This window comes from Monopterus albus, unplaced genomic scaffold (assembly GCF_001952655.1).
Source record: "Monopterus albus unplaced genomic scaffold, M_albus_1.0 scaffold180.1, whole genome shotgun sequence".
In the NCBI taxonomy this organism is placed as follows: Eukaryota; Metazoa; Chordata; class Actinopteri; order Synbranchiformes; family Synbranchidae; genus Monopterus; species Monopterus albus.
In genome coordinates this window covers 394,283-405,846 of record NW_018128060.1, presented here as the reverse complement: position 1 = coordinate 405,846, position 11,564 = coordinate 394,283, and the positions used below count along the sequence as shown (strand labels likewise).

Here is an 11,564-nt window from a genome sequence, read left to right as displayed (position 1 = left end):
TAAATTGTCCGTCCTGATTGCAGCTTTCTGTCACTGCCACTTGCTCTCGTCTGCTGTCCAGGCGAGAGACAGTGCATCTTAAACGAGCGGAAAAAAAAGTCCTGGTACGCCACAAAGTAAAATTCAGAAGTACGCTACAGCATACTAGTGCGTTCTGGCCCATTTCAAGCACTGGTTTACTGGTAAAATATACTGGAAGCAAGACAAGAACTACTGAAGTGTGATTCCATTCAATCCACACTGAAAGCGAGAGTGTTTAAAGTCATCAGAGCAGCTGTCTGTTAGCAGGACAAAGTCTATTCCAGGTCAACCAACAACACAAATGTACTGGACAAACAGTTTTCATGTAAGATCATCAGGAAGAAATCATATTTTTATGTAGCCCATCGATTTATTGAGCTGTAACAGATACCAGTAGAGATGGGAAACAACAGGATCTGTGGGTTTTAAAAATCTGACTGGAGATTACGCTTCACCAAAAGTAGCAGAGGGCAGAGATTCAGTGTGGATTGACTCATTTGATATAATGGACTTCTATCTGCAGTGTGAGACACACACAGAAAACACTTCCAAAAATGCTTCCAGTGTGTTTTACCAGTTAGATGGCTGTGTGACATGTGAGAGGCCTGGCCTCACATGAATAATGTCCAAAACGAGCCTTGATTCATCAACAGTGGAGGTTGAGCAGGTCAGAGAGCCAGCTGCTGACCATCACGCTCTCTTCTGTTGCCTTTTGCTCAAATCTCATAACTCTCTGGCCAGAGTTGGCTTCTTTCTAATGTCATCTGTTCTATTTACTGTCTGTCCAGAGGCGTTTCCGCGTGGCATAGCCACACATACAGCCCTGGGTGTATGTACACACACTGCAGCTGTGTTTGTTTATCACCTTGCGGGTGTGAGACAACTGAGTGACAGATGATACACACATTCATGTTTCTCCATCTTTTGCAATAACCTAAACCCTAGTTTATCTCAGCGGTTAAGGGCTTTTTTTACTTTATCCCTCAGATCTCCCACCTCCACCCATCCCACCTCCAGCAGTGCTGAAGTCCCCTACACACCCCTCCAAAGTGGCCTTGGAGGGCCGGGGAGTGATTTCCCCCAAAGCAGGTGAGGGTCGAGACAAAAGAGGAGGAACAGGAGGCTATCGGTCCAGAGAGGGCTCAGACCCCAGAACCAGCTCGTCTGAACGCAAAGATGCTCAGGAGAGACAAAAGACTGCTCATGGAGGGAAAGGAAATAAACATGAGAGTAGCAACAAGTCTCGCCAACATGCAGGTACTACACAACAAGTACAATGGGTCATGTGCAGTATTTTTGATTAAGAAAGTCTCAATTCATTCTACAATTGCTCTCCATCCCTAGGTCCAGAGGACATTTTACCCTACAGCCGACCACAGTTCCCCACAGTCAATAGCCCTCGAGACCCAAGTTCCTCCAGCTCTATGTCCTCCAGAGGTTCAGGGGGCCAGCGGAGAGGAGGAGGAGGAGGCCGCAGGAACCCCGCCGACATGGGCCTCAACACTATGGGGGCCTTCCAACCAGGGGATGAAGAACTAGAGGTACAAACTCTTATCAAGTACACAGGCTATCCCTCAACAGATCAGGCTGTCACAGACTTATCCATATGAATGTAGGCTTAAAAAAGAAAAAAACTGATATTTGCTGAAAGCAATTTAACATATACACACAACATACTGTAGCACAATTAATCTGGATACTGGGAGATAGTCTTCATACATGGATTAACAGGTTAGCCAGATAATTTTAACAATCTGACATGGTCCCGGATTGGTTTGTTCTTCAAAAGTCAATCAGACGCCAGAAGATACCATCTTAGATGAGGGTGGAGTGAAGAAAGACAAAGTGAATTGGTGTCTTCCAGCATCTATCTGACTGATAGACACCCAATCTAGGTGATCAGCAGTGTGTAGGACATGGATAGTTGGAAAACAAGAAAGGGCATTAGCAGTCGAGGACCGGGACTGCCCACCCCTGGATTAATCCATGTACAAAGAATATCACCTGGTCCTTTAGAACTGTTTGTGAAAGAATAATTAGCAATATATTTTACAGAATAAAAAAGAGTTTTCAGTGTTACCTGCTGGATAAACTACTGTGTAATGTTGACATTATTTCTAAATTACCTTGTTCTACGTTTGTGTACTGTAGTTCTGTGTTACAAACACAGGTACTGATTTGCCTGCATTGAGCTATGGGCCAAATTATCTGCTTTCACTTTAATATAAAGTAGATGTTAAACATATATTTGTTTTTTGTTTTTGTTTTTTGCCCAGATGGTAGAAAGCTGAAGAGCAGAGGAGGGACAGGGGGAGCTGGCCTGGTTTTCCAAGAGTGGAGCACCATTGTTTCTCTTTAAATATCACAGTATTTCACCATCATGTCAGCTGTCATTATACTGTACATCAAGTGTTTCTTTACATCTGGAAAGCAAACTATGTTTTTTTTTTTTTTCTAACTTCATTTTCTGTTAATTTGGGGGAAAAACAGTAAAGTGTCTGAAGATAAAAGAATGGTGCATTCAAAACAAAATACACAGTAGTATATTTAATTCCAATGCAATATGGAGTGAAATCCTACTTGACATGACACAGCTTGTCTTGACAGGAACTTTGGAGAACCCATACGGTCAGATGTTACTGTAATAAAATAGCTGCAAGCAGAAGGGGCTGACTGTGTGTAAATATACGTGTATACATGATGTCCTTTTGTTTTACCCGCAGTGGTCCCTCAAATTTGTCTTCCTTGTTTTATTTTGCAAATTCTAATTTTATTATGACAGTAAATATAATTATTTTATCATTTCCATCCATGTTGTAAATTGCAATATTATTTAGCTGCCCCAAGAAAGTGCCACTTTGGGTTTTTTTTTTTCCCTCCCTTCGTTTTTTTGTAATGCACTGTTATTTTTCGTGTTGTTGTCAATGTTTGTTATTTGTTTTACTTTGGTTTTAAAAGCACAATCACTAAACTTTATTTTAAACCATTCTATCTATTAACCTTTTTGTCTTACTGGAGGAAAACAGGTTTGACAGAAGAGTCTAGTTAATCCTGATGATGATGTAAAGGTTGCTGTTTACCAAGGCTGTGCTTGAAAGGAGACTCCTTGTGTTGTGATTGTCTTCCTCTCCAGTTCTGACACTAGCTCAAGTGATGAAAGACAGTTAATGTGAGTCATAGCTGCAATGTAAATATCTTATCGCATTGACCATGAACTCAGCTATTGCACATCAATCGAAATGGTGACGTTTTGTACTAACTAATGCACTTAAATGAATGTCAAATACAGGCTATAAGAGTTACTTTGGGAATCTGGAGAGGTTGTAATTTGACAAGAGTCTCTTTTCTTGATAGGGGTTATGGACCTCTGTTTTTGAGGAGAAAGGGTGCTGTTTATTCATAGGACATCTGCAAGCATTTGTTTCGTAAAGCAAAAAAAGAACTAAAAAAAGATGAATAAAAAAGTTCAAACTATTCATGTTCCTCTGGTCATTTGTCAACAGATTTTCCCCCTAGATGATTTCTTAATATGAATACATTAAAAACCAGCCAAAACCAACAATGTATCACTCTGTTACACTTACACTCCTGTTTAAATTAAGATCATGGTCAAAATATCCGCAGGTTTTATTGATAGTAGAGGCAGTGCCAGGATTTAATGACATCAGAAACTATCAGTAAGTAACCTCGTGTTAAAGTTACTAAATCACGTATTAAGGGGAAAAGGTAGGAGATTTTTCAATGTCTGTATTGTGAACGATTTTTTCAGTTAAGTTAATACATTCATTTAATCTATTTATTTTCCCCACTGAATGTTGCTTCCCTGGCGCACATGACAAATTTGTTTTTCTTCCGGGGTTGCCTCCGCGTTCTGGGGTCCACTGCACATGCGCACTAGGGGCGGTGGGGGACAATGGTGGAACTTTCTCAAGCTCCAGCATTGAAATATCTGCCGTGCACACACTGACGAAGTAAAAATCACATGCATTTTCAAATACACCTTTCAACCAGACATGCTTTTATTAGACGGAAATTGCCTCAAGGTGTTTTACAAATGAATGAATGTCCAGATGTACAAAGCTGACTGAGACCTCTCCACAAAAGCTTAATGATGTATTTGGTGCCAAAGATGCATCTACTAAATACTGACCCGAAGGGGGTGAATAAAGATGAAATCAATTATTTTCTCTCATATTTATAATTAATTTACTTTACTTACAACAAGCGTCTTTTTCTGTTCAGCAAATTAAATTGACGATTCAATGTTGTAACAAATCTAGGAAACATATGGGGAAAGATTTATACAATTAAATCTACATTTATTATAGCTTAACTAAAAAGCATCATAATAAACCTCACGTCATCGCATCTATTTCATTTTAATATGAAATCATCGCTTGCCTCACTCAAAGACACAATGTATGTACAAAACTTCAACACTGTCAAGGAGGGAGCTATCAAGATCCTTGGCTCAGAGGCTGAAAAGCAATTTTTGTTCTGTACAGTAGCTATTCAAATGTATTACATAATGCCAATTCCATTAGTGTTCTCTATTACTCACAATATCAGAATCCCATGTCATTCAGTAAAGGCTTCTGGAGCTACAGAGGGAAGCCAAGACCAACAATGAAGGGACTATATTAAATTTGACAGGGCTAGATTGCTGCCAATTAGGCGTAAGGAGGCTTCAATGAGGTTACATAAGAGAGCAAACATCTTATTTCTCATCACTCACTAGTTAGTGGGATAGGTGCTGACACAGCAAAACACAATATCCATAAAATCAGAAGATGGCATGGTCACCACAGAGTGACTCTAGATAGTGCCTTATCCTAATTAGGGACCGAAATACATTTGTTCCACTTTATTACATCTAACCTGCCTACTGCTTGTTCTCACAGAGGCAATAACCTGGCCTATGGGAGTCTTTAATGTCAACCGCTGTCTGTCTGGCTTATTCAAACATCACTGATGAAGAAAGAGAGATTCCTCCCTTTTATACTCCCTCCTGAGCCTCAAAGAACTGGAATGGAAGTCCTGTTTTTACAAGTTAATGACTAGTGCTGCCCACCTCAACATGCTAGAAGCCTCAAGAGACCGACCACTCCAAATCTGCTGCAGAAAGCCATCAGAGCGATAAGAGAGTCTATGGCCGCTGGACTCATTTATTGCAACCATTAAATTTTTTGGCTAGTATCTCAAGCGCTGTAAAAACACAGGAATGTACAGAAGTAATCTAATCAAAAGCTAAACAATCTTTTGCACAACACTGTTTTACAACATACCTCCCATCGTTAGAATTAGAAATGTATCATTATGATTCAGTAATGGTTTTATAATGGTTTAGCCTTGACAACTGCAGTCTTTGAATTCCCAGTCTCCTCCTCCTCCTCAGCTATCGTAGCTTTTAGTTCCCTTCCCCCTTCATTCCCCCACTAAGCACCTTTTCTAAAAAGAATACATTTGGAACAGGGGTAAAATACCCTTATGCCTCCATCCATCTTTCTAATGAGTGGAGGTTTGTCTAGGCCCCACAATGACATGGAGGTGATTAACAATATTAAGCGGGTTCACTGGCTGCCAGGGTTATTCACCCCACAATGGTATGAATATGCACAAAAAGCCGGGGTAGTCTTTGGTTTGGTCTTACAGTTACTCCACCTGTGTGCTCGGGGAAATGTGTTGTGGCATATATAACATTAACACTGGGGTAAGCAGAAGGAAAAAGAGGACTGCATGCATTTAGTATAACATTACTTTTCTTGCTAGTTTTCTCATATATAATTAGTCAACTCATAGGGAACATAACTGCCAGCTCTTTTAATAGTTGTCCAAGTTGCTTTTCAAAGAAACATTCAGACATTTAACATTTCTGGCTTCCTAATTGTGAGGATTTGATGCTTTTGTCATTTTCAGTGATAGTAAACTCCAATTACAGTTCTGGACAAAGGTACATCACCTCAGGCACGTTTTGAACTATTCTATGACATTTTATAAACCAAATGATTAATCACTTAACCAAAACAAACTGATTAGTCAATCATGATAAGACCTGTTAGTTGAGCCTAAGTAATTGCAAAACTGTCTTAATTTCGCTAGTTTGTGAACCAGTCAGGTAGTAAGGTAGACCGATAATGAGCTGCAACTTAATTTTCATCAAAACAAACCCTTTTGATGAAATAATGGATGTGCAGCCAGCCATAAGACGGTTGCACAGGGACCATCTACAAAGCACATGCTGCAAAGAGATATTACAAAAAATATTCAATAGTTTTGCTCTCAGTCACACTTTATCAAATTAAGCGTTGTAGTATTACTAACTGGTGACCAGTGATGTGTGGAGCAATTTCGGTAACACTAAGAATGAATTTTTGTTGCACTTTGTAGATGGTCCCTGCACCGTGGCCTTGGTCATTGTTGTGGGGGGGGGGATAATCAGAAACAATATTCTTACAAGTATTTTCAAGTTATATAAATTCTGGAAAAACTCTTTAATAACAGATTAGATACATTTATTGACAAACATAAAATCCTCTCTGATTGCCAATACGGTTTTAGGTCGAACGGATCGACATCTCTGGCCATTACTGACCTAATGGAGGACATTACAAGTGCTATGGATGAGAAGAAATACACGATGGGGATATTTATTGACCTAAAAAAAGCATTTGACACAATCAATCATGAGTTATTAATGGATAAGTTAGAAAAATATGGGATCAGAGGAATGGTTCTGAAATGGATTAGAAGTTATTTGACACAGAGGCGTCAATTTGTGAAGTTGGGTGAATACCAATCGAATGAGCTGGATATTGTATGTGGAGTGCCTCAGGGTTCTGTTTTGGGACCTAAATTATTTATATTATACATTAATGATATATGCAAGGTTTCTGATTTAGTGAAAGTGGTTTTGTTTGCTGATGACACTACCATATGGGCATCGGGTGAAAACCTACAGCAACTCTCAGGATGGGTTACGCAGGAACTTGAGAAGATAAAGAAAAGAAAAGACAAATTCTCCTGGAAATCGCATATCAGATATGTTCAGAATAAAGTAGCAAAAAATATATCGATATTGGCATGGGTGAAATATATTTTGGATGGGAAAGCACTATGCATTTTGTATTCTGCACTGATTTTACCATACTTAGAGTATGGCGTTGAAAACTGGGGAAATACATACAAAAGCTCACTTCAACCATTGTATACATTACAAAAAAGCGCGATAAGAATTGTGCATAAGATGGGGTACAGGGATCACACCAATCATTCAGTCTAAACTGCTAAAATTTTTCAATTTAGTGGGATACAAGACTGCAGTGTTTATGTATAAAGCCAGGAACAATTTATTACCTGGTGGAATTCAAAAACTATTTAATGAAAGGGAAGGGGGATACAATTTAAGGGGTCAGTTAAATTTAAAAATTCATGTTATACGTACAACCAAAAAAAGATTTTGTATTTCCATAAGTGGGGTAAAACTATGGAATAATTTAAGTGTGGACATAAAAAATAGTAATAGAATTGACGAGTTTAAACATAAATATAAAGGTATGTGTCAATCAAGATATATGCAAGAACAGGCTCAATGATTAATTAGATGGAACATTGTGGGTGTGGTGTACATTTTGTAACCATTCTTTAGCATAATACTTGTGTGGGTAGAAGTGAATCATTTACTGGTTGCAAACCAATGATGGTAAGATGATGTCATGGGGTAGGACTGGATAAGTCTGACTTCTTCCTACTCCATTCAAGCATGTACTAGGTATAAGCAAATTGATATTGGATTGTGTGTAAAAATGTGTGTTGTTATATCAACTGTTTTATATGCTTGAAAGAATAAATCAAATCAAATCAAAATCAAATCAAATCAAGTTCTGAGGACTAAAAACTACTTCATAAATTAGGTTCACTGTCTTCACATCCTACAAAGTGCATGCAAGTTTCAAGTGAATGAATGAGTCTAATTTGTAGGTAGGGTTGGCGATCCTGGAAGAACTAGCAAGAGGAAGCTTGCTTTAGAAAGTAAACAACCAAAGAACCCTTTCATTCTGACTTCTCTCCAAAGCCACTCCTCCAAAACACAACACGCACTGCCTGACTACTACTTACAGATTTCAGGAAAATAACAAATGCCCCCTAAACAAAACAGAACCTATAATTAGCAGAAATATGGACACCATGGTGTCACTTTTCAGCCACTTTTGTTCTCTGTTTTCACAATCTTTCAAAATGTTAATTCTGGTTTTACTTCTTGCAGCATCTAACTTCTTTTTAGTTGTAACTTTATCAAATATGGTGTTACCCACCCAGATCTGCGGCCTCCACCCGTAGTTGGGAACCTCTGGTTCATGGCCAAGCTGCTTTAGCCCTGGCTCATAGTTGGTAACTAGCCTTACAAGACTGGGCGGCAGTCTTCTTGCTCTCATACCACATGTAGGTCACAACAACAACATTGCCTATAAGGCTGTATATGTCCTAAAGTGGAAGGACCGGCCTGTAACAATCATCTCTTTTGCCAACTAAAACAGAGCAGTAACACCTCTGCCTGCAACTGCAACACCTTGTGGGAGACTTAGTTCATGCATTGAGTGCACGCAAGTAGGAAGTAGGTTGACACACACATAGGCCATTCAATGGTTTTGTTTGGGACGAATAGAATTATTCATTAAGTGTTTTTCAGCCCTGCTGCTGCCACAGATGGTGTATTTTTTTCTTTATGTTGTCATTGCATTCAATGTATTCATTGCCATGGAGATGAAAAAAGTAATTCAAGAAATGTAACAAAAAAATGCTTCTGGAGGAAATCGCCAACTCTACCTTTAAAGACAAAAGACAAAAGATTTCCTAATATGGAAAATGTCAGTATGAGGTCTAATTACTGTGTGTTTTACTTTTTGCAATCAATAATTCAAACTGCTGTTGCTTTCAAGTCTGTCCTGGCAGCCAGAAACTAATTTATTTTGTGCACATTCAGGCTGTCTCTCATTTCTGATCGCCACACTGCTTCATTAACCTCCTTCCCAAACTAGGAGGCAATTAAGTGAACAGCTGTGCACTGTCTGACAACTCGTCTTACTGTTCCTACCCTCCGCGAGAACGCCAGGGAGGAACCCGTCATCACAGGTGCACAGTGTTTAGATGGCTTACAAACACCTCTCCACAGCTATTTACACTACAGCTGCAGGTCAGACGCCACCTCTTCAGACTTTCAATCAAACCTCATTTACGTTTAATGATCTCACCAACCAACTCATCACAATTTCACGTAATTACAAAAAGTTGTTTTTAATCCATGTTAAACACTTAAACTTGTTTTAACTTGTGAAAAATTTAACAGAGAAGAGCTGTTGTAAAAAATAGCTGTCAGAGATGAGACTGCCAGATGTAATGAGAGAGGCAGTGTGGAAGACAGCCAAATCCAAGGTTTTTTTTAATAACTGGGAAGTGATCTGGGTGATTTGTACATCCATTTGTTACTTAGCCAGTCATTCTAATCATCCTTATTTAGTGCTGACAGGGTCTGCACAATTAACCCAGAGGAATATAGCCTTATTCTGCCACCCCTAGAATCTTCCTTCCCTCAGCTCTTTTCTGTGCCGTGTCTGCTTTGCATCATTAAGCTGAGCTCACATCTAACATTTAATATCACCACTGATTCATGATTTTTTATCAACAATAATGGATTAATACTGTTATAGGCCTTGTGATTAGTAGGATATATGTAAATGATTTATCACAATAATTATGTATATGGTGTAGAAAAGTAATGGAAAAGGACTTTGAACCATAAAATAACTTAACTGTAACAAACACGCCCACAAAGATGCGTTACCGTGGATCTGATGCTGCCGATTGGTGACCAAAACAGACTTCTAACGGCGCTCCAAGTGGGGCCAAAAGTCTGTTACAATTTCACATAACCCAATACATTTAAATATTTTGTCCAACCGACAATTATTAAGCATTTTGGAGAAACCCATTTTGCCTGTTTTAATCAACTCGATTAACTTGCTGAATTTAGTTGACATTAATATCACAGTCAGTTAAGTTTTGGGGAATTTTTTTTTTATTTAGAACAACAGATGGGAATGTTTTTGGTTAACGCTGCAAATTAAAAACCTGACAAATCACGATATTTTACCTGACTGATTATGAAATCCTCAATATCTTCCACTGCTGTAAAATTGTCCTCTTGACTGATTCGTAACATTGGCCATGATGGTCTAATACAATGAGCGATATTAAGGGAACACGTACAGTACCTCGATAGTACAGCAGTATCTCTGTCTATGGTATAATCGTCCTATCCCCAAGCCCTACTTCAGAGCTCGTTTCTATGAAATGCACATTAATTTGTGTACCTCCTGTGGATTCTTAATCATACACCTGTCCAATACAATATTCATTCTATTACAAATATGATAGATTTCTGCTAAATTACTAAACAGAACACCAATTAAAATATCTCTTCACACAGAGAGAGGAATAGTGTAGGAGTATCAATTTTCCACCAGCTCATTTCTCAGTGAAAAGAAGAGTCTCATCTTAGTCAGTGTGTTAGTTACACCTACGGTATAATGATAGTACTGAAATAACCCTTGAACTCATACGACTCCTCCTCTAGGGTAGGAATGCCCAATGCAAACATACAATCACACTATTTAAAAGCAGCATGTTTTCATAACCGCACCGGCACACGCTCTCAGCAAAACCCTGACATGACCAGTCATGCAGCCTCAATGTAAACAATAATAGACAAAAGGCCCGGTGGTGCCTGATGTTCAGCGATGGTACATAATGGGGATAAATTAGCGTGTTTTCATAGTCATATCCTGGGGAGTGCTGGTTATTTGAATGGTGGCTGTTCTTCAGGCATTGATAGATGGAAAGTGGGGACAAGGGTCGTGGAAGAGATAAAGGATGGGAGGATCATGGCAGTGAAGTTTAAAAGGTGTGGACACCTTTGGATTCATACCTCTACGCTCTCCTCTTTTCTTCAGGCTGCTGACTGAGTGGAATATGAGACATGGCTTCATCATGCTTTGTGTAGCCTTGAGGCTTAGTTTTTCTTTTGTTACTTCCCATATGATGGCTGATGTGCTTGTGCTGCCATCTTAAGCTGTTTTACAGCCAAGCCATTTTTCTCTTTTATGACTGTGACCTATTTAGGAATAACAGCTACACCCTTTTACTTCCATTTATCTTTGTATTTAATGCTTGTATTTTAACCAATTAATTTTAAGCAGATAAAAAGGCAATTGTTAAAGACAAGACAGCATCCTATGACTGGCTTAAGGTTGGATGTTATTTGACTGCAGTATATTTCCAGATCGTGTCCAGAGATGGTACTATCGATTATTATTTCCCCCCCCCTCAAAAAAGAATAATGAGTCCACAGAATTCTACTAGAAAGGTTAATACAATATTGAAATGTCAGGAGAGTAATGATATTTTACTTTCTTCCTATTGTTCTGTAGGGCAGGGTGACAAATGTCTTGCCCTTTTCACTCCCTTCCTCCATATTTGTGATTTTATTC

General features: G+C 38.9%; 1 protein-coding gene across 8 annotated transcripts in view; it reads left to right on the top strand.

Annotated features, from left to right (window-relative positions):
• The window catches only part of robo1 (roundabout, axon guidance receptor, homolog 1 (Drosophila)), a 306,681-nt gene extending 303,186 nt beyond the window's left edge, over positions 1–3,495 (top strand). For all 8 annotated transcript variants that reach the window (XM_020616829.1, XM_020616835.1, XM_020616828.1 and 5 more), the window contains 3 exons: positions 1,009–1,278; positions 1,366–1,562; positions 2,298–3,495. In XM_020616829.1, coding sequence (XP_020472485.1) covers positions 1,009–1,278; positions 1,366–1,562; positions 2,298–2,312 — 482 coding nt within the window. In that variant the 3' untranslated portion in view covers positions 2,313–3,495. The remainder of the gene's footprint in view (positions 1–1,008; positions 1,279–1,365; positions 1,563–2,297) is intronic.
• The last annotated feature ends 8,069 nt before the right edge of the window (positions 3,496–11,564 follow it).